The sequence below is a fragment of the Daphnia pulicaria genome, chromosome 12 (assembly GCF_021234035.1).
Source record: "Daphnia pulicaria isolate SC F1-1A chromosome 12, SC_F0-13Bv2, whole genome shotgun sequence".
In the NCBI taxonomy this organism is placed as follows: Eukaryota; Metazoa; Arthropoda; class Branchiopoda; order Diplostraca; family Daphniidae; genus Daphnia; species Daphnia pulicaria.
In genome coordinates this window covers 1,670,138-1,690,185 of record NC_060924.1, presented here as the reverse complement: position 1 = coordinate 1,690,185, position 20,048 = coordinate 1,670,138, and the positions used below count along the sequence as shown (strand labels likewise).

The 20,048-nt window shown below is 39.0% G+C and overlaps 7 protein-coding genes across 12 annotated transcripts in view; 5 read left to right on the top strand and 2 right to left on the bottom strand.

Moving 5' to 3' along the window:
* Positions 1-10,480, bottom strand: part of LOC124316155 (interaptin-like) — a 98,000-nt gene extending 87,520 nt beyond the window's left edge. Inside the window, exons 1-15 of one of the 2 annotated variants that reach the window (XM_046781923.1) lie at positions 10,280-10,480; positions 9,980-10,109; positions 9,764-9,874; positions 9,531-9,705; positions 9,255-9,394; positions 9,018-9,166; positions 8,871-8,922; positions 8,662-8,769; positions 8,456-8,490; positions 8,274-8,346; positions 8,144-8,206; positions 8,002-8,043; positions 7,835-7,939; positions 7,610-7,783; positions 7,018-7,534 (exon numbers count right to left, since the gene is read on the bottom strand). In XM_046781923.1, the coding sequence (XP_046637879.1) occupies positions 7,056-7,534; positions 7,610-7,783; positions 7,835-7,939; positions 8,002-8,043; positions 8,144-8,206; positions 8,274-8,346; positions 8,456-8,490; positions 8,662-8,769; positions 8,871-8,922; positions 9,018-9,166; positions 9,255-9,394; positions 9,531-9,705; positions 9,764-9,874; positions 9,980-10,109; positions 10,280-10,381 (1,938 nt within the window). In that variant the 5' untranslated portion in view covers positions 10,382-10,480 and the 3' untranslated portion in view covers positions 7,018-7,055. Of the gene's footprint in view, positions 1-7,017; positions 7,535-7,609; positions 7,784-7,834; positions 7,940-8,001; positions 8,044-8,143; positions 8,207-8,273; positions 8,347-8,455; positions 8,491-8,661; positions 8,770-8,870; positions 8,923-9,017; positions 9,167-9,254; positions 9,395-9,530; positions 9,706-9,763; positions 9,875-9,979; positions 10,110-10,279 lie in introns of those variants that run through there. The other variant, XM_046781924.1, reaches the window with a different exon arrangement.
* LOC124316246 overlaps positions 1-20,048 on the top strand; it is a 686,332-nt gene that overhangs the window by 38,589 nt on the left and 627,695 nt on the right. The window lies entirely within an intron of this gene.
* LOC124316262 lies at positions 122-17,350 on the top strand. 4 transcript variants are annotated; one of them, XM_046782099.1, is made up of 10 exons: positions 122-356; positions 487-570; positions 645-847; positions 910-949; positions 1,016-1,163; positions 1,239-1,366; positions 1,435-1,557; positions 1,638-1,783; positions 2,094-2,343; positions 17,037-17,262. In XM_046782099.1, the coding sequence occupies exons 1-10, from the start codon at positions 209-211 to the stop codon at positions 17,195-17,197; spliced, it is 1,431 nt and encodes a 476-aa protein (XP_046638055.1). In that variant the 5' UTR covers positions 122-208; the 3' UTR covers positions 17,198-17,262. The 4 variants fall into 4 exon arrangements, with proteins under 4 accessions (XP_046638055.1, XP_046638053.1, XP_046638054.1 ...); XM_046782097.1 differs by having other exon boundaries at positions 124-428; positions 17,037-17,259; XM_046782098.1 differs by lacking the exon at positions 17,037-17,262 and adding an exon at positions 2,437-2,712 and having other exon boundaries at positions 127-428.
* Positions 3,086-3,789, bottom strand: LOC124316570 (kunitz-type serine protease inhibitor nigrescinin-6-like). Of its 2 annotated transcripts, none has more exons than XM_046782585.1 (3): positions 3,659-3,789; positions 3,535-3,584; positions 3,086-3,479 (listed from the first exon to the last, which is right to left on the bottom strand). In XM_046782585.1, exons 1-3 carry the CDS (start codon positions 3,677-3,679, stop codon positions 3,086-3,088), a joined length of 465 nt encoding a protein of 154 aa, XP_046638541.1. In that variant the 5' UTR covers positions 3,680-3,789. The 2 variants fall into 2 exon arrangements, with proteins under 2 accessions (XP_046638541.1, XP_046638542.1); XM_046782586.1 differs by having other exon boundaries at positions 3,086-3,474; positions 3,545-3,584; positions 3,659-3,788.
* LOC124316540 (probable glutathione S-transferase 7) lies at positions 4,408-5,712 on the top strand. Its single transcript, XM_046782541.1, has 4 exons — positions 4,408-4,701; positions 4,786-4,953; positions 5,043-5,188; positions 5,317-5,712. The coding sequence occupies exons 1-4, from the start codon at positions 4,563-4,565 to the stop codon at positions 5,497-5,499; spliced, it is 636 nt and encodes a 211-aa protein (XP_046638497.1). The 5' UTR covers positions 4,408-4,562; the 3' UTR covers positions 5,500-5,712.
* LOC124316289 lies at positions 11,098-14,472 on the top strand. The gene is made up of 9 exons (XM_046782142.1): positions 11,098-12,560; positions 12,624-12,707; positions 12,772-13,014; positions 13,083-13,230; positions 13,290-13,417; positions 13,478-13,600; positions 13,666-13,811; positions 13,905-14,154; positions 14,227-14,472. The coding sequence occupies exons 1-9, from the start codon at positions 12,395-12,397 to the stop codon at positions 14,349-14,351; spliced, it is 1,413 nt and encodes a 470-aa protein (XP_046638098.1). The 5' UTR covers positions 11,098-12,394; the 3' UTR covers positions 14,352-14,472.
* On the top strand, positions 17,697-19,854 carry LOC124316255. The gene is made up of 8 exons (XM_046782088.1): positions 17,697-17,960; positions 18,028-18,117; positions 18,187-18,495; positions 18,583-18,730; positions 18,806-18,927; positions 18,990-19,127; positions 19,217-19,615; positions 19,684-19,854. Exons 1-8 carry the CDS (start codon positions 17,756-17,758, stop codon positions 19,821-19,823), a joined length of 1,551 nt encoding a protein of 516 aa, XP_046638044.1. The 5' UTR covers positions 17,697-17,755; the 3' UTR covers positions 19,824-19,854.

Genomic DNA, 20,048 nt, shown 5'->3' with positions numbered 1-20,048 from the left:
TTTTTCCCACGCGTAGCACAGGAACAAGAATAAGAATAAAAAGCCTGGAGCGAAAAATAGAAAGGCAAAGTTCCGAACACGTCCGCAGCGCAATAATATAGTAGTAGAGATGCTATACTATATACTTTGAAGAGTCAACCCCTTTGCATATTTGTCGACAGACAGAAGAAGATCGCGGTCACGTACAGCAACATCGTCTTATAACAAGATGTTACTACTGCAGTTAATTGGTGCTGCTGCTCTTTGTTGGCTAATTATTATTATTCCGGCCCACGGTGCGTTCAACGACAGTCGTCCAGTGATTAGTACGACATCCAACGACAGCAGGAATCCCAGACAGCGTATCAGTTTTGCAAGTGAGCCTTATTATACCAACTTTAATCCGTTCAGACCTTATTGGTTCAATAATCGCCCACCACCTTATGTTGGTAAGTGATTCATTAAACAGTTAATTAGACAAAAGACAATTTTCTATTTGGATGGTAGACACTCTGGAGGATGTTAGGATCATCGAAGGAAGGTCTCCAAGTCGACTAGGACCTCTGACACCTCAAGTGGAAGATGAATCAAGTATGGATTAGCTCTTATTTTAGTTTATTATGACGCGCGGGAATTTCAAATTCATTTTTTTTTTGTATGAAAAGATGACGTCCTTTCTGGCCGTTTTTTCAGACGGCCCGCTATGCATCGGGGCCAGCCGACTGGCAACAGTAACGGCAACCGATTTTATTCGAAAATGAGAAACGTCAATCCGCTGTCGAATTTCATGCCCTGCGTGTCGACCAATGCCGAAGAAATGGGAATCTGCCTTCTGGCACCTGTTTGCACTTACTACGGAGGACGATCAGTAAATTAATTAATTAATTAACTTAATTAAATTAATTATTTAAAAAAAAAATTTGTTTGCAGACGGGGGGAGACTGTAGGATGGGACTCACCTGTTGCGTTAGTAAGTTATTTGATTGTTTCAAAAAATTAAGTTGAATTCATTAATAATTTTTAATTTTGCGCGAAGATGAAATAACCAGTTGCGGACCGTTGATTACGTTTAATAACACGTACTGGCAATCGCCTGCCGTGATCAGTTCAGAGAGCAGTTGCGGATTGACCGTCAAACTCGACCAATACCTCATGGAACAAAGGAAACCCGTCTGTCAAATACGGTATAAAATTGCTACAAAATTGCTAAAAATAAATTAGATTAGTTTGATCAATGTTGATACAATTTTTGTATACAGTCTGGATTTCCAGGCGTTCTCACTTGCGCAACCCAATACGGAAAGCGTTTGCAACATTGACAGTTTCCAGGTGGCCGGCGCTCTCAATAAAATTCCAATCATTTGCGGAGACGCCAACGGACAACATAGTATATTAATGCTAATTAATTAATACTCTGAATAATTTAAAAATTATTATTTTTAAAAAATTCAAAAGTGTACTTGATGCTCCCGCGCGTTTCTACCAGCGTCCAGCTGGTGATGACACTGGGCACTTCATCCTCCCCTCGCTATTGGAGGATTAAAATCGCTATGCTCCCTTGCGATTCCGAATTCTTAGGTAAAACTTGTAATCAATTGGCCTTAAATAATTGACAAAACGAAAACGTGTTTGTTTTGTTTGTTTGTTTGTTTGTTTAGCGCCGGAGGATTGCCTGCAGTATTTCACAACGTCGACGGGTTCGATCATGACTTTCAACTGGATGGACACGACCAGTCGGGCGACACGTCAACTGGCCAGTCAGGATTATTACATTTGTTTCCGGACAGAGTTGGTCAACCGACAGGTATGTTATATCATACTCTTAACCAATTATTATTTCTATTTCACGTTTTCCTTTCTTATTCTACAAGTAATTAAATAATTAAAATTACATTATTATAAATTGTATTATTAGAATTAAATTAAAAATTGAATAATTCCTTGGATTGAATTGTTTCAAATTTTTAATTTTATATTTCACAGTAAAATAATAATTTTAAAAAAATTGTATGATTAAAAATTATATTATTAATTACTTAATTAATAATTTAAAATAATTTCTCCGGGTTGGATTTGATTGTTTCACGTTTTTCTTCTTTTTTTTTATTGTGCAGAGCAGCGGTCAAGTGGCCACGATGCTGTGCCTGTCTCACTGTCAAGTGGCCAACGGCCAGCCATTCAGCCTTTCCGGCCGAGTGGAGGCTAGAAGCCAACGATTGGAATCCAGTTCGTGCGCCAACGATTACGTGGTATTCCCCGGTGGATTCAGTTTCCCCATGACCGAGCCGGTCAACCAACGGGATCGTTTCTGCGGAACCCTTTTGTCCCAGATGGACGAGGCCGACACGCAACAAACCATTTGCAGTGCGTAGTATCAAATTACTCTTGTATAGCTATTATTTATGCGTTTATCGACGTTTATAGTTACGTCATTCTTTTTTAAAAATTCCATCACAGGTACAGCCAAACCATTTCGATTGCTCTACCGGACGAATGGCGACGAAACGTTAACTCCGTCGTCGGACTCACCGCAGTTGGGTAACCAAGGCTTCTGTTTGAGTTTCGAACAGAAATTGACGTAATATGATCTATTATTATTATTACGCAATATTCAGCAACGAAAGAGAGCGAATAACTTATTAATTTATATTCTCAGAAAAATGTATCTCCCTTTTAGCGCAACCATGTTCAAAGTTTTCGTTTCAATACAAATTCTTTTTTCTCATTTCAAAACTTTGTATAGTACATGCAATATAGACACATAGTATGAGCATCCAAATTCCACCAAATCCTCCTTTGGGCTTTCCGTCTATAGGTACCTTTTGTTTTTAACAATACCACCGGTGTTATGTATAGACTTAATCTATCATAGTTATTTTATGAGATGATGTAATACGCCAGTAATTACCCATTTCAGCTCTCAATGTAGATTACCTTTTGCTTCCCCGACTAAGAGAGAAAAATAAATAAACTCCGGACGTTATTCCAGACTATTTAGACATTGGATTTTTGGCTGGGCGGAGCAGGATCCGTGAAAAAACGCCCCATCAATGCCAGGCTTTTATACTCGATTGTGTATTCTCCTTCCGGTCAGCTAATATTATCATCATTCACCAGCTTTGCCAATTACAAATATTGGGTTAATATTAAAAAGAAAAAGGAATAAAGGCAACTGATAACGGTCAGCAGCAGGAGATACTGATGCTGGGGATGGTACGGACGGGCCGCTGGCGGAAGTCGGCGGAGTTGCAAGCGGAGTTGAGTCAGTTGACGCATCCAGCATCTGTTTCGTCTGCGGAACGAGGGGAGAAGGGGGGCAAGCGGCTTGACATTCTCCTTCCGTGTCGAAAAGATTCTTGGAGCCGTTGCATCCACCGTAAATGTAAGAGGCGCAGGTCGATTCCGTTTCGTTGAACGTCCATTTCCTGATGTATCCCTTGCATTGCTTCTCGCCCTCCATCACCGGAGGCAGTGAGCAATAATCCGGTCGATTACCTGATCAAATCACATTCAATTTATAGATTCAGTTTTAGTCGTCAATTTTTTAGAATAACGGATCGTTCACCTTGGGCGACAACCAAGCAAGTAGACAACAGCAGCAACACCTTTTGAATGTACATAAATATATAGTTAGCAATTTATTGGGAACAACTTTTAAAAAGGGGCTACGAAAACTCACCAAACTCAAATGCAACAACATGATTAAAAACTAAACTTAAGTTTCTGTGTGTAGTTCCACTCGTTCCACTCTGTTCAACTTTTCTTAATCGAATGAAAAAAATACGACGCTATATACTGCTTCGCCAGCAGTCAATATCAAACGGCTGTGATGATTCAGAGTGTAATAATAATGTCCGTTCCAGTGAAAACGATCAACAGATGTGAAAGTGTCATTACGACGGAGATGATATATAAAGGCTAGAAACAGCAGTTGTCTATAAAAGCCTGGGCATTGAAGGGGCGTTTTTTCGCCGATCCGGCTCTACCCCGCCCAAAATCCAATGTCTAGTCTGTAATAACGTCCGGAGTTCATTAATTTTTCTCTCTTAGTCGTTATACACTGAGAGCTGAAATGGGGCAATGCTCCTTATATCATCTCATATAAAATAACTTTAGATTAAATCTATATTATAACCCAGCACAGCGCTAAGAGTCTTATCAAAATAGAGCTGAGATAATCCGTATGGACTTTTTCTTATTTATTATATATAACCATCTGGACCCAAAAAAAAGTCCTTTGGAGTTTAGTACACCAAAATTGTTTGACTCGGCGACCCCTTTATTTATTATTTGTTATTCGTCAATCGATTGAAATATAAAAGTTGGACCATTTCTCGATCGATTGAAAAGGTGTCACATATGTGAATAGGGAAACAGACGGACGCAGGCGCGGGACAGAATTGGGTCCTTATTGCTCTCCTCTCTCCTCAATCGATCCTGCTGATGTCCCTTTGTCATTTAGGCGAAATCCAATTGCTGCGCAGTTTGGCATCAGCAGCCATCGACATCGCACAGCTCGGCACAATTTCACGACATTCACAGTTGCGTTATTCACAGTTTGCCATTGATTTATAGTCGACAAGATGCCCGTCTACAAGTTGCATTACTTTAACAATCCGCGTCAGGGTCGTGCCGAATTGTCCCGGCTGATCCTCAGCCAGGCCGGCGTCGAATTCCAGGACATCCGTTTCGCCCATTGCGAATGGCCGGCCATCAAGCCCAGTAAGTTAAATGTTTATAGTCCTTTCATTCAGATAAGATAATAGCATTTATTCAAAATTTTTCTTTTTCATTGAAATGCAACAGCCACGCCCTTTGGCCATGTTCCCATCTTAGAAGTGGACGGGCGGGTGCTGGCCCAATCGAACACTATTGCCCGATACCTGGCCAAGAAACACGGTCTGGCTGGGCAGGACGAGTGGGAGGAGGCCCTGGCCGACATGTACGCCGACAACATTCACGACCTGTTGAATGGTAATACAATTACGCAATCAAATAATTTAAAATTATGAATCCATATTTTTTATTGCGTGACCGACTGGGATTATTATGTAATAAAACAGCTGTGGCAGTGCCGTTCGTGGAAAAGGATCCGGTGAAGAAGAAGGAACTGTACCAGAATTTCATGCGGATAACCATCGCTCCTCACGTGGCCGCCGTTGAGAAACAATTGAAAAAGAACAACACGGGATATCTGGTCGGCAATCAGGTTGAGACATTTTTTAGATTTTGATATTTTCACTTCAACATCTGATCAATAAAAAGCCAAGTCACTCCATTCTTAATGCTGCTCTACGCTTGTTTATTCTCTCCCATTTTTCCTATGTTGTCGATCAGCTGACCTGGGCGGATCTGGCGTACTACGCTTATTTCTCCGATTTCCTCGAAGTGAAATTTGGCAGCGCCTTCTTGAAAGCGGCGCCACGTTTAAAAGCCCTGATCGATCGCGTCAAAGCTCTGCCCAACGTTCAAAAGTGGACGGCCTATCGGGACGCGACCTACCCGGAGGATAAAGAATAAATAATAATAAAAATTGACCCTGATTATAATTAATCAATTATATATCAATATTTATCGTCTTGTAATTTATCGTTAGAAATTGGCGTATTAAATCCTGACCCAAATATCCAATTACTAATTCAATACCAAGTTTATAATAATTGTCACCTGTCATACATACACGCCACAATAAAGTAAATTCACAAATAAAAATAATAAACAAGCTATAAATGACTAAAGAAATAATTCGTTCGTATTTATTTTCTCACATGAAATAAGACTACCGTTTCAAAGTTTAACTCCATTAAAAATCTGTTTCCGGAAAGTGCCTTTATTGCTGGAAAAACAATCGGCGATAACTTAGAATATTTCGTGTAAAAGAAAATAAATTTTGAGTTATTGAAATTCATTCAAATCTTTATTCAAATTTATTTACCCAAAAATGTGTTATGTCTATCTGCACCGATACATCTAATCACGCTGGCATGAGATACTGTTGAATGCCCCCCCCCCCCCAGAGTTTGATGTTTCTTTTAAAAACAGAATTTCAAAAAATTTGATTATTAGATTTTTAAATCTGGCAATCGAATTGAGTTTATCAAGTCCACTGCCTTCGATTTTGCAAACAGACACGTGAATTTGTCTTCAGATACGCACAATTATAATAAGCATGTTGGCTAACTGTTAACAAATTTTGAAAAAGTCCCAAACCCTAAATGAATTAGAAGCGAATGAATTTTCTCCCATTTAAAGTCCGCCCTGCATTGTATGTCAATCTTGCAATCAAAATCAGTTTTGTGTTTATAACGTCTAGAGTTTTACAGATAGAAATTGAAAATTTTTATGTGCATTCAAAATGTTTATTTGCATATACTACAGTTAAATTTTTGTTAAGAAATTCCTATCCCTTAATGAATAAGAGTCGAACGAATTTTTTTTCCATTCCCTTATTTTTCTCATCCTGCAACCGTGAGAAGGAAATTTTGGATTTCTTAAAATAAAATTGAAATAGTGAAAACTTCCTTAAAGATAAACGAGATGTGTAGACGCATCATTTTCGTGTTAATTTCAAGAGAAATTTTCAAATTAAAAATAAATTGAATTTTTATATCTGCTGGCAATCAAATCGAGTTTTTCACGTCCTCTACATTTATTTTTAGAGTTAGAAAAGCGAATTTTTCTGCACGAGTGCAGATCCGAAATATGAATTCATCTGTAAAAGAAAGTTTTGAAAATTCCAAACCCTGCATGAATTAGAAGCGAATTAATTTTCTCCCATTTCAAGGCCTTCCGTTTATTGTAAATCTGGCAATCAAAATTGGTTTTTAAATTATAACGTCTAGAGTTTTGGAGATGGAATTTTGAAACTAGGTTTGTGTATTAAGTAAAAGTAATTACATCTACAGTTTAATTTTCGTAAAGAAATGCCCGCTCCTTAATGAATTGGAACACGAATGAATTATCTTCCCTTCCCCCCTGAATTTCCCCCAAAAAAATCGTGTCGACGTGCGCATTTTCGTTTCGTAATCGCCGATGAAGGGGTCGAAAATGTTTCGTGTCGCCGATGAAGTTGAACCTCAAAGGGACGCCCCAATTTCTTCCTCCAACATGAAACCCGTGAAATGGGTCTGGTGGTTAATGTTGTCTTGCAAATACGAGGATGAATCAGAAGAATAATAAATCGCCGCCCAGACTTGATCGCCTGTTTTCAAGTTGAGCGTCGACTGGAGGGTCAACGGACTATATTGATGTACGGGGCCGTTACCCTCTGCAACTTGAATCGACCCGATTTGATACCCGTTCAAATAAAGAAAAGAATAAAACCCAACAGAAGATGAAGATTTAAGATGCGCCGTTCCCGCGAAAGAGAAAAAATAAATTCCCGGTCGCGGTGCCGTGAATTTCCCTGATGTCAAATTCATGGCGTTTCCCTCGTTCAGCCGCGCCAACTCGAACGGAACCGGAAATCCTTCTGTTCTAAATGTAGAATTTCTCTGGACGTAGAAGTGGACAGGCGCCGATTTGACGTCGGCATATCCGATCCATTTCTGTTTGTCTGTAAACAAAACCAATTAGACAAACAATAAATAGCACACACAAAGCAATGCAAAAATAGCACATCACGTCGTACCATTTTGATTAGCAAAAAAGTTGCAGTAAATCATTTCCATCTTCTTTGATCCTTTTACCAAAAAGAATCCGTTGACTTTTTGTCCCATTCGCTCCAGATCCGCACACGAGGTTGGCATTCGACCAATGTTGACTATTTCACTGGATCGAGTGTTAACTATTTCATTCGTTCGGGGAATTAAATTCTTAAATTTATTTAATAAATTTAATTTTTATTAAAATTTACCATTTAATTTGGTCGCCAAATCCGCAACGGCGGACTTGGTGCTGTTCAATTCCGTTCTCGTTGAGGCCAAAGTTGTTTTTGCAGTTTTCAAATCATTTGAGATTGCTGTTCCATTTCATTCAATTAAAATTTAACCAATTTCACATATTTAAAAAAGTTAATTGTACCTCTTAGATCTCTTTTAAGTTTTTCTTCAGTGACTTTGAGATCTTGACGTAGTTATTGGTTTGAATTTAATACAGAATCAAAGAAAACACAATTTAATTATTACAGTTTTTTTTTAAATTTTGTTCAGTGTTCGTAATTTACTTTTGAGTTCAGTTGATACATTTCTAGCCGTCATTTTCGTTTCCGCCAATTCTTTTTTAGTCGCTAAAATTATTGAAAAAGTTTTTAATATACATTCGAATTGCTATCTAATATTATAACAAAAAATTACCATTTAATTTTGCAGATAAATCATTGACGGTTATGATGAAATCTGCTCTCGTTTTCTCCAACTCTTGCCTAGTCTATGTGTGTATTAAAAAACACGCGAAAACACGATTACATAAGGACAAATTTTAAAATTTGATGTGAAATGATTAAATGCTATTAAATTTTGTGGATAGATTTGTTTACATTGGCCCTCGTTTCCACCAACTCCTGTTTAGTCTCTGTGTGTAATGAAATACATAAAATATTTGAATTAGAAATTGTACCTTACAAAATTATTCGTTTGAAAAAATGTTGAAGATTAATTTGTTGAGAAGCAAAAAGTTGCAATTAAATTTTTTATAAATTTTCAGTAACAGAAAAAATACTATTAAATTATTCAAAATACGTACCTTCTAATTTTTTATTCAAATTGGTTCGTGTGTCAATTAAATCATTTCTCAGTTCAATATTCTTTTTCTCAAAATTGTTCACTGTTGTTTTTAAGAGCTCAAGTATGGCTGCAATTCAGTCATACAATAATTTTATTAATACATATGAAAATTTCAAATTTTACCTCAAACTTAGCACCAAAAAACTACATTTCCAACATATAAAATACCTTCTAATTCAAGCGCCAATTTCTTGCTGAACTGATTCTTCCCGTACAGTTCCTATAAAATTCATTTTTAAATAAATCATTAAGGGAAAAAAGGGAATTGAATCATTTTATATAACGATTGAATTTCAAAATATTGGTTCAATGTACCTGAATGCCTTCAATGTCGTCCTTGTCTAATTTGAAATCAGAACTATAACCGTAGAACGGATACATTACAGCCGTGGTTACATGTGTGTGTTCCAGTCCCAAAGAGTGGCCAAACTCGTGGGTAGCCACCTGGAATAAATTTGTCCCTGTGTGGATACAAAGAAATAGAGCAACATTTGGAACTGAATTCAGTCAAGGAAAAACGCATTGATGGATGCAAATCAATACACGTTTTACCTTTAACAGAGTCGAGCGTCCAGGTTTCGCCATCGTCAAAATGAGCATCACCTCCATAAATGGGATAGGTAGCGTGAGCTAAAGTACCACCCGGACCATCATTGAAGGATGGGCAACTTCCATGTTCTCCAGACGCAAAACTAAATTAAACAACCAAAAAGTATAATTTATGAAATTGTGCCAGATAATTAACATCTCCATTATTAACGTTCACTATTTGTAGTGAATAAATGCCATGTAATGGGAAATTATTTTATTAATTAAATATATAGTTACAGGATGTCGATGTCAACGTCAGCCAATTCATTGTTGACATGGACGAAGGTCAAATCGGTCACGTCCGCCCACATCTGAAAGGCTCTGGCGATTCCACGATCTACGTCAGATTTGGGCATATCCTCCGTGTATTTCTTAATTTTATAAGTTAATTGTTTCTTAGGCCAATGGCTCCCTATTGAATTAACAATTTGTACAAGACCTTATTTGTAATATTGCTTATTTCTGCATGCCTTGAATGGCGAATCGTTTCCGGCGAGTGCTGGAAGAACTGGGGCGAATTCGATCCGCAACACCACAACGCGGTTTATTAATCAATTCCAATGTCTCCTTGTCAAGTTCACCTGCGAATCAATTTTGGAAAATTTTTTCTCTTTATACATAATCGACTTATTATTTTAAAAAGGCCTGAAGGCAAATGTAAATACTGTTTCAATCAATGACCTTACCCGTTTTCTTCAATCCAGCAAAGGATTGAAAATCTTTAATTGCATCAATGAAAGATTCAGCTTTAACACTTTGCGAATAAGAAGAGTCCTGAGGCCCACGTTCCAAATAGCCGAATCTTTCCAGGTATTCCTAAACGATGACGACATGAAAAAGAACATGCAACTAAGCAACATTAAGATAATCCTAATAATTGCGAGGCCTGCTGGTTCTATTGCGCTTTTTCGTTGGTGAACTAAAATGATTGGCATATGACTGAAATTAACGAAACCAAGAATTATATAATTAAAACGAAATTTTACCGCTGCTTCGTCGGCACTGTCGATTGGAGCAGCGACGACATAATTTATCGCCGACAAGTAACACACGAAACACAATGTTGTCAACCACATTAGATGCCACATATTTTATATCAAACAACTAAGCGACTGCTGAGTTGAAGAAAAAATGAATCCGAAAAGTTCTAATGCAGATCTTTTCGCTCGGAAACAAAATTCACGTCTGCTCACGAATCGGCCACTGCTGTTGGTTGCTGGTTTTTAGCGATAGTTGTGTAATGTGTGTGTTGAGGCTGTGGATTAGATTATTAATGTTTTTATTCCAACGATGTGTCGCCAGTATCAAGAATTTAAAATGTCCTTGATCTGAAGGTTCAGACTGAAGTGGTAGAACAAAATATTTATTTGCTAGACGATGAGACCTTTGTTGATCTTTGAAAATTTCACCCAAAGATAAACCATTTTTGTTTGTTTTATATTGGGAATTTTGCTTACTTTAACTGTTTTCATTAAACCGCGAGAAAAGAAATTTTAAAAAAAGTTAAATTTTTATGTTATTATTTTTTTTCTATCAATTTAAATTAAGATTATTCCTCTAGAAAAAAGAATCTGCAAAATAAGAAACCCACAAGAATTTGTGAGTGAAGAATGTCTTCGCTTTTTCGCAACCACTGACACTCTCTTATCATTTTGGCCATCGGCTATAGCCCCGATGGCGTCCACCGCAGGATGAAGCTTTTCTTGTCTCACCATCTATTCATATGTCATTCACTATATAAATAATTCATTGGCTATTGCGGCTTAGTATATAAAGTCGTATTAATCACGCTCGACTGCGTTTCTAACTTTCTTTTTGTTCGACGGCCAAATGGTTTCCGCACGAGTGGATTCCCTTTCAAACTTATTTAGGATAAAAGAGACCACCGGTTATTTATTTTGCGTTATTTTGTTTGTTTGTGACAAACTGTTAGCCGATTATATGCCGCGATTGCGGATGAATACATAGTCAACTTCAAGGATTCCTAAACGGTATTTAAGGTCATTTCCGGAATGGTTGGAATTAATTTTTATTTTTTCAGGGGATTGCTTTTACGGTAATTTTAATCTTATTAGAAGCGGAGAAAAAAATTTATATGGCCAACGGAAATTTCCCGATGAAGCGGAATAATAGTGGAATAATTTGTTTTTTTTTTTTTTTTAAATTCATGGTTCAAATGAATTACACATTTCGTTTGTTCGATTGATTTTCATCATCACGCATCCAATTGGCAAGGATTGGCTTCGCGTGAGCGTGCCGAACATTACATGGGTCCATTTCCCACTTAGCCAACATAAAGTCCAGTCGTTTGTGTCGGACATCACCTATAGCATTGACCTTCTTTTTCCCGCTAACGGATGGACATTGTCACGCACATGCGCATATCATCAATGCGCAGCATAACTGTTTGATTGCGCCATTTTCAAATGCCTCAAAACAATTTCTTTTGGTTATTCTCCCATTAAATATTATCTGTTGCGTTATGTTCCGATAAAAGAGCCGAAGAATCTTTTTCACCCCTGACCGAGTTTATAGTACCGGTTCCACCGCCACCTTCATACGAAGCAAAAAAAATCAATTAAAAATTGACGACAATTTCGTGATATCACGGTCCGTGAATTTCCACGGAATGTCATTCAAGTTGGTCGTCTATAATTATCAGAAATGGAAATCTTTTTTGTCGGATTCCTTTTAACAACGAAATTTTAACAGTGAATAAAGTGAAGCCTCAACCGTTTTATACATTTAAAATGGCGCGGGATATATTTCAAACTCCCATCAAATAAAGAGATAAGAAGAAAATTTGTTGAAGAAAAAACCTGATTAGCATTTAACTCGAAAGAAAAAATATCCATCCAGCGTATAATAATGAACTCGCCTTTTATATAGTGTGACGCAAACAATAGTATTCCAGTTTTTTCCCACGCATACCAAACATATCAGCCAAGAGATGAGCCGTTGCAGCATATGTCCGTTATTATTGTCCAGCAATAAATGAGTACCCCGTGAAGAATAGTTATGACACAAGACATTAGATCTTCTGGACAGCAAGTCGCTTTTTCGCCCCACTGGATCAAATATAACCCACCGGATTTTAAACCATGTTAGGTGTCGCATTAATGTTAATCGTGTTTAGTGTCACACTTCAATTACCTGGGAATAGTGCCTTGAATAATAACGAAATTATCGGAAGGAGTCGGAGACAAGATTTCACAAATTTAAATCCCTTCAATTCCAATTGGTTTAAACGCGCAATTTGCGCCTCCGGTAAGAGTCAAAAGCTTGTCATAAAGTTTTATGAAATTAATAACATAAATTTTAAATGTTTAGACGCAACTAGTGGCAATCGCATAGGAAAAAGGTCAAAATTCTCCAACCGATTTGAATATTCCAACGAAATAGAAGATGACTGGGGTATGTAAGAAATAATTAATCTAAATAATATAATAACTTTAGTGATTCTTATTTATTTAAATAGATAACGAGGTGACGTCCGGCCGATTATTCCCGAAATTGCCTTGCAAGATTAACTGGCGAAGGGATTTCTTCCGGCGGGTGAGGAACACGGTCAATCCGCTGTCGAATTTCATGCCGTGCAGGTCGTCGCAGGAGAATTTGATGTCGGAAACGGGAGTGTGTCTTCTCCCGCCCGTCTGCTCGTTCTACGGAGGCCGGGCGACAACTGGCGGCCGCTGCAGAATGGGACTATCTTGTTGCGTCAGTGAGTTTTATTCAGTTTCCTTCTATCTTTATTCATTTTTAAACGCGCTGGCAATTTTTACTATTAAGATGAGATTCCCAACTGCGGGCAGTTGGTCACGTTCAACAACACGTACTGGCAATCGCCATCTTTTATCAATTCGGAAAGCAGTTGCAATTTGACCATCAAACTCGACCACCATTTAGTGGAGCAGAGTAAACCCATTTGTCAAATTCGGTCAGTCGAATATTAAACCCATAGGAATAACTATATTAAATCGTATTACTTAATTGCAGGCTTGATTTCTTAACGTTTTCGCTTGCGCAACCCAATGCGAACACCGTTTGTGACGTGGATCACTTCCAAGTGACAGGAGCAACTAATAAAATCCCAATCATTTGCGGTGAAAATCACGGACAGCACAGTATAAGCCAAACAATGATGTCACTGATTCATTTAATTAACGCAATTTAATTTAATCAAGTGTATTTAATGATCCCGCGAGTTTCCACTCAAGTCGAACTGCTCATGACACTCGGCACTTCCACCGTCCATCGCATCTGGCGAATTAAAATCGCTATGCTTTCATGCGATTCAGAATATTTAGGTAGAATTAAAAATCATTTTCTATTATCTGTGGTTTTAATTTAATTACAAATGAATTTTAAAAAGCTCCGGAAGGTTGCCTGCAATATTTCACCTCGTCGGTGGGTTCGGTGATGACATTTAATTGGAAGGACACGTCCAGCAGGACGACTCGCCAACTGGCCAATCAGGATTATTACATGTGTTTCAGGAAAGAGTTGGTCCAACGACAGGTTATAATAAAATTAATCGTCATTTGAATTACGCGCCAAAAACTATTTCAGAATTTATTTCCACAATTTGATTTGTTGTATTTTTTAAAACAGGCCAGTCCTCAGATTGCCACGACTTTGTGCTTATCGCAGTGTCAAGTGACCAGCGGACTTCCGTTCAGCGTGTCCGGAAATTTGGCTGAAACTAGTCAAGTATCCGGAGCGTTGTCGTGCAGTAACGACTACATTGTATTCCCCGGTGGATACAGTTGGCCGCCTACTACACCGCTGAATCAGAGGGATCGTTACTGCGGGACTCTTCTGTCCCAAGTGGACGAAGGCATCGAGCCGCAAACGATTTGTAGTGAGTCTAATAATTAATTGGCTTATAAATGTTCTGCGGATGATTGTTGATTGATGCTATTTCCTCCTTCAGGTACGGCCAAACCCTTCCGGTTGCTCTACCGGACCAATGGTGACGACACGCTATCCATTCCGATGGATTCGACGCTAATAGGCAACCAAGGATTCTGCTTAAATTTCGAACAGAAATTAACTTAAAAACCGGAAGCAGCTGCTGCCATAATCCAAGTTAAAAAATAAAGGAACTTTTTTAAAATGTACAATTCTAATAAAATTATTTCTCGCTCGATTCATTACATTTTTAATGACCGTTATTTTTGTAAGTTCAAATTGGTAGCGGGAGAATGTTAATAGTAATTTCAATCAATTGTGAATATAGGATAACGAGCGACGAATTAAAATATAATCGCACCGAAATTCACAAAGAATAAATTTTTTCCTAGACTTTTATCTAATTGATCTTCGTGCATTCTAAAATTCGAAAAATAATACTTTGATTGCCAACTCGTGTTTTGGCTGAAATAAAAAAAGCGCAATCATTCCATCCGCTTGTTAATTCGTAATCATGGCCACTGCGATTACATAGAACCTAACCTAGACTAAATTGTATGTTGGACTTTGTTAAATGCGCTCCAAGTGTAAACGTGATTGCGATTCATACAGGAATAAACAAACGAAAAGGATAGCAGTCTAGATAAACATTTCGGTGAAGCGCGTTGACAAGAATGTCGGATGACATGGGAATAAACTTTCTGGAAATATTCATTATATTAAACTGTAGTACATACAAGCTGGCGAACACGGTTTATCAGATTCCTATCTCGACAGTCAAGATTATAATGGCAGAAGGATGTTTTTAACAGCCGAGGAGTTGCATCAACTGATTTCTGAGAGATAAGTGGAAGAATAAAAAAGTAGTCAAACCTGATCCAGGTAAAACCAAAAAAACAACTTGGAGTAATGAACTTGAACAATATATACATCCAGTTTTTTTCATCCCCAGCATATACCCAGAAGAATCCATTAAATTGCTGAGAGTTTTTTAAAAGAAATGTCAAATGTGTATCTCCTTGACACGTAGTTGTTGCAGCACAATGCGCTCACGAAAAAGAAATGGAAAAGATTCCGGTCGCGACAAAGTGCAACTTTTCGACGGAGGAGTTGAGATGTCCAGTGTCACTTTCACGTCGGCAGACGCAACATATTGTGTAGTCGCCGATTGTCAACACGATGATTGGCTTCCTAGTGCTTATAGTTTTATTCAGTGCCATACTCCAGTTTCCCAGTGAAGTGATTGAAAATGTCGGTGGTAAAATTCCCAGTCTACTGGGCAGATTAGGACATTCAGCTAAATTGAGTTCAGGTATAAAATTAAATTTCCAAATTTGTCTAATTAAGACAATTTGCGAGATAATCTTATTTTGTCAAGTAAAGAAGAAGAAATGCGCACCGGTCGTTTCCTCAAGAAAATAGCTTCTTATCGGGGCAAGCCCACCGGCAACGCTAACGGCAATAAATATTTATCCAAAATGAGAAGTGTCAATCCGCTGTCGACTTTCATGCCGTGCGAATCGACCAACGGAGAAGACTCGGGAATTTGTCTCATTTCTCCCGTCTGCTCCTATTACGGAGGCAAGGCCACCGACGGATTCTGCAAAATGGGATTGACTTGTTGCGTCAGTGAGTTCTAACCATCTCTTATTTAATTGTCTAATTATATTTATAACATTATATTTACGCCAAAGATGAGGTGAATTCTTGTGGGCCGCTGATTACGTTTAACAACACTTATTGGCAATCGCCGGCCATCATCAGTTCCGAGAGCAGTTGCGGATTGACAATCAAATTGGACCAGCATCTCATTGAACAAAAGAAGCCAATCTGCCAGATACGGTAACATTATCACATTTTTGTAATGAGATATACTCTGCCACTCTGGTTTGTATATATTTTTTAAATCTTTTGGCAGACTTGATTTCCTAACGTTTTCGCTTGCGCAACCCAATGCGGAAACCATTTGCAGCGTTGACAGTTTTCAAGTGGCCGGAGCCGTTAACAAAATTCCGGCCATTTGCGGAGACAATAACGGCCAACACAGTATTAATACAAGTTTTAAATTAAATTCAAACTCGTATTTTTATTGAATTAATATTTATATTATTGTCATAAAAGTTTACTTGATGCTACCCCGCATTTCGTCAAGTGTTCAGATCGTTATGACATTCGGCACTTCCAACATCCATCGCATGTGGAACATCAAAATTGCTCTACTACCTTGCGACGCAGATTATTTAGGTATATAATTATATTTAAGTTGCTCAATTTAAATTTTTCTTAACAAGCTCATTTCCTGTTATTATAGCTCCGGATGATTGCCTGCAGTATTTCACCTCACCGGTGGGTTCAATCATGACATTCAACTGGAAGGATAAATCCAGCAGAATAACCCGTCAACTGGCCGGACAGGATTATTACATTTGCTTCCGGACGGAACTAGTCAACAATAACGTAAGCATAGTTCAAATCAAATTGATTCCTATTTACATATGTAACACAAATTAATTTGCATATTAGGCGATCGCTCAGGTGGCTACTGCCCTTTGCCTCTCACACTGTGAGGTATCCAGCGGTCTGCCGTTTAGCCTATCCGGGAATGTTCCTGGAACTAGCCAAGCCGCAGGTGATGAATCGTGCACCAACGATTACATCGTCTTCCCCGGAGGATTCAGTTTGCCGCCGACCATTCCAATTAAACAGCGGGATCGTTTTTGCGGGACCACTCTGTCACAAGTCGGGTCCGGCAACATCTCCCAAACGATTTGCAGTAATTTAAATTAGACTTTAATCGAATTGGTTAATTATTTTTCGTTCAATTATGCGCAGGCACAGCCAAACCGTTTCGATTGCTCTACCGGACGAATGGCGACGAGTCAATCACTCCCGTCGTCGATGCTAATCCACTTCTAGGCAATCAAGGATTCTGCTTGAAATACGAACAGAAATTCAATTTGGAAATCGACCGCCCACTTGAGAACGAAGATTAAGAATCTATATATATGCCCTGTGATGACGCATATCGATTCGAGCTGTCTGAGCGCGCCATATTCAAATATTCATTTAACTGTGTACATTTTTTCGTTTTGATTCAATACAAATTTGAAAAAAAGAATGCGTGTAACTGTATTTAATTAGTATCCTGTTGCAGAAGACATTGTTCTACGGGTGTATTGAATTAAACAAAACAAAACAAAAAATTCTAAAATTACGTGGCGCAGCCGGAAGAAAAAAAAAAGGGAAAATCACGACGGCGGGCGTATACATATGATATGCACAAAAAAGGAGACGGCCAATTTACGGGTGAGGTTCAACGCTTGATTCCAAGGGCAAGAGCTGGAAAATGGTGGGAGATAAATGGTGTAAAGTGTGTTATTCATCATCAGTATGATGGACGAATGGCAACGGTCAGATCTCTCGACAGCCGTCAGCAACTTTCGAAAAAAAACCCAAAAAAGTCCAACCCTGAACGAGTATAAAAGGCCGGAACTGTCTGAGGATATTCGTAGTTGGAAATTGGACGAACTCTACGCAAGTATATCCACAACATGTTGAAAATGTCTCTGCTGTTGCCTGTTGTGTTGTTCGTGTTCACGCAAGCCGCAAGCGCGTGCGACGACGACCTCTACGAACAATTTCCGACCACACGACAAGGTTCAGATGATTATTGGGCCGATGCGTACGGATACGTCCCTCATCAGCAGCCATTCAACTTCCCTTACTACCAGCAGCAAAATGATTTCGTTCCATCAGGTATTACAATTTTAAAACATTTTTAAAAATCCCGCGCAATTTTTAAATTTAATTTCTTTTTTGACAGACCGTGTTATGTCGTACCAGGGACGCAATTCGCTCAGCCGACCGAAATTCAGCAGCCTGAAGCCCTTGAAAAATTATTTCACCAATGAAAGTGAGTTGTATAATCAGTTAATCAATTATCCTGATGGCTAATTAATTATTTCAATCCTAATTTCAATAGACAATGAGGAATACGATAGGAACGGCCAGCCGGAAGGCCGTTTCGGCATCACCGGTCTGAAAGCTTCCCTGATCAACACGGGCCTCTTCAACAATCGATTCACGCCGGCCAACACATGGCGGCCGTTTTCCAATCTTGCCGACCGATCGCCCATCACCATCAATCCCAATTTCGAAAATCCCATCTCTTCCTTCGATGCCTGCAAGTCACCTAACGGGGAATCCGGAATTTGCGCTCCGGGAAACATCTGCGCACTATTCGGCGGTCGGCCGAGCGGCTCCTGCCTTCTGGGCAAAGTTTGCTGCATCAGTAAGTTCCCTGGATTTTCTCAAATTATTTTTTAGATTTTTAAATTCATTTTGAGAGCGGTCTAAATGATATTGGAAATTTAAATAGATGCCATTACATCATGCGGCGGGAGTGTGACCCTCAACAACACTTTCTGGCAGTCTCCGGCCACCATTAGCGCTCCGTCTACCTGTTCGCTAACTGTCAAACTGGACGCCAAATTCGTTGAGCAAAAGAGACCCATCTGTCAACTGCGGTAAGTCAATTTAAAGCTTCTAATTTATTGAATCAAGTCGTTTTGAATCATGAACAATGTGGTTATGTATTTTAGTTTGGATTTGGTTTCGTTCACGACCGCTCAGCCGACAGCCGGAACGTGCACGGACACATTTCAAGTTGGCGGCTCCACCAGCACAGTGCCGATCATTTGCGGCGACAACAGCGGACAGCACAGTGAGTCTCGAATTTGTTATAACAAACAAAATGGTAAAAATTATTTCAAAATTATTTGTTAGTGTACATTGATGTGCCATCATCGGCGACCATCGCCACCGATGTCCAGCTCATGTTCAATTTCGCAGCGGGAACCGGCACCATCGCGCGCTCCTGGAACATCAAAATCGCCATGCTTCCTTGTGGCGCCTCCTATCTCGGTAAATTCATTTCAAATTTATAAAAGAAAAATATAAATTTTAATTCAATTAAATTATACGTCATAATAATTTTTGATTCATTTCAATAGCCCCGAAGGATTGTCTGCAATTTTTCACCTCAGCTTCCGGCACGATCAAGTCGTTTAATTGGCAGGACGTCGCTGTGGCCGCCATCCGCCAGCTCAACAATCAGAATTACAACATTTGCTTCCGGACGGAACAGATTGACAGACAGGTGTCGAGCCGGATGTGTTTCTCCACTTGCGCGGTGACCAATGGCGGAGCTCCGTTTTCTCTCACGACGGCCGCCGTGCCCGCTAATTCCGCCGTGGGAACGATCGATGCCGCGAACCTGGCTGTTTGCCTCTACGATTTCCTGCTCATCGCCGGCGGAACTGATCCGGCCACCGGATTAGTTGCCGATCGCTTCTGCGGAACTCAATTCAATCCAATCCCCGCCGGTGCAGCTGTCAGCGTTCCAGTGTGCAGTAAGTTGATAATACTAACGCCGAATGTTTCACACTTTGACTGTCAATTACATTTATCGTCTCATTAGGTCGAATCAAGCCGTTTAGAATTATCTTTCAAACGGACGCCACCGAAGCGGCCATTGCTGCCGTTGGTACTGTCATTGCTGCGACTGCTGATGCCAACAACGCCGGATTTTGTCTGGATTTCCAGCAGAGAACAAATTAAAAAGTCTCAATCCAGCTTTATTATTATTATTATTATTATTATTTTAAAAAAGCCTTTTAATTTTTTTAAAATTATTTTTGAATGTTTCTCATCTTTTCGGTTGCCATTTTTATTTCGTGGGATTATGTAATATGCTGTTGGGTTTGGTTCAAAATGCGTTTTTCATACAACTTTGTTCTTTTCAAACCAAAATTCAAATTACTCTGATGAGTTATTCTACACTGT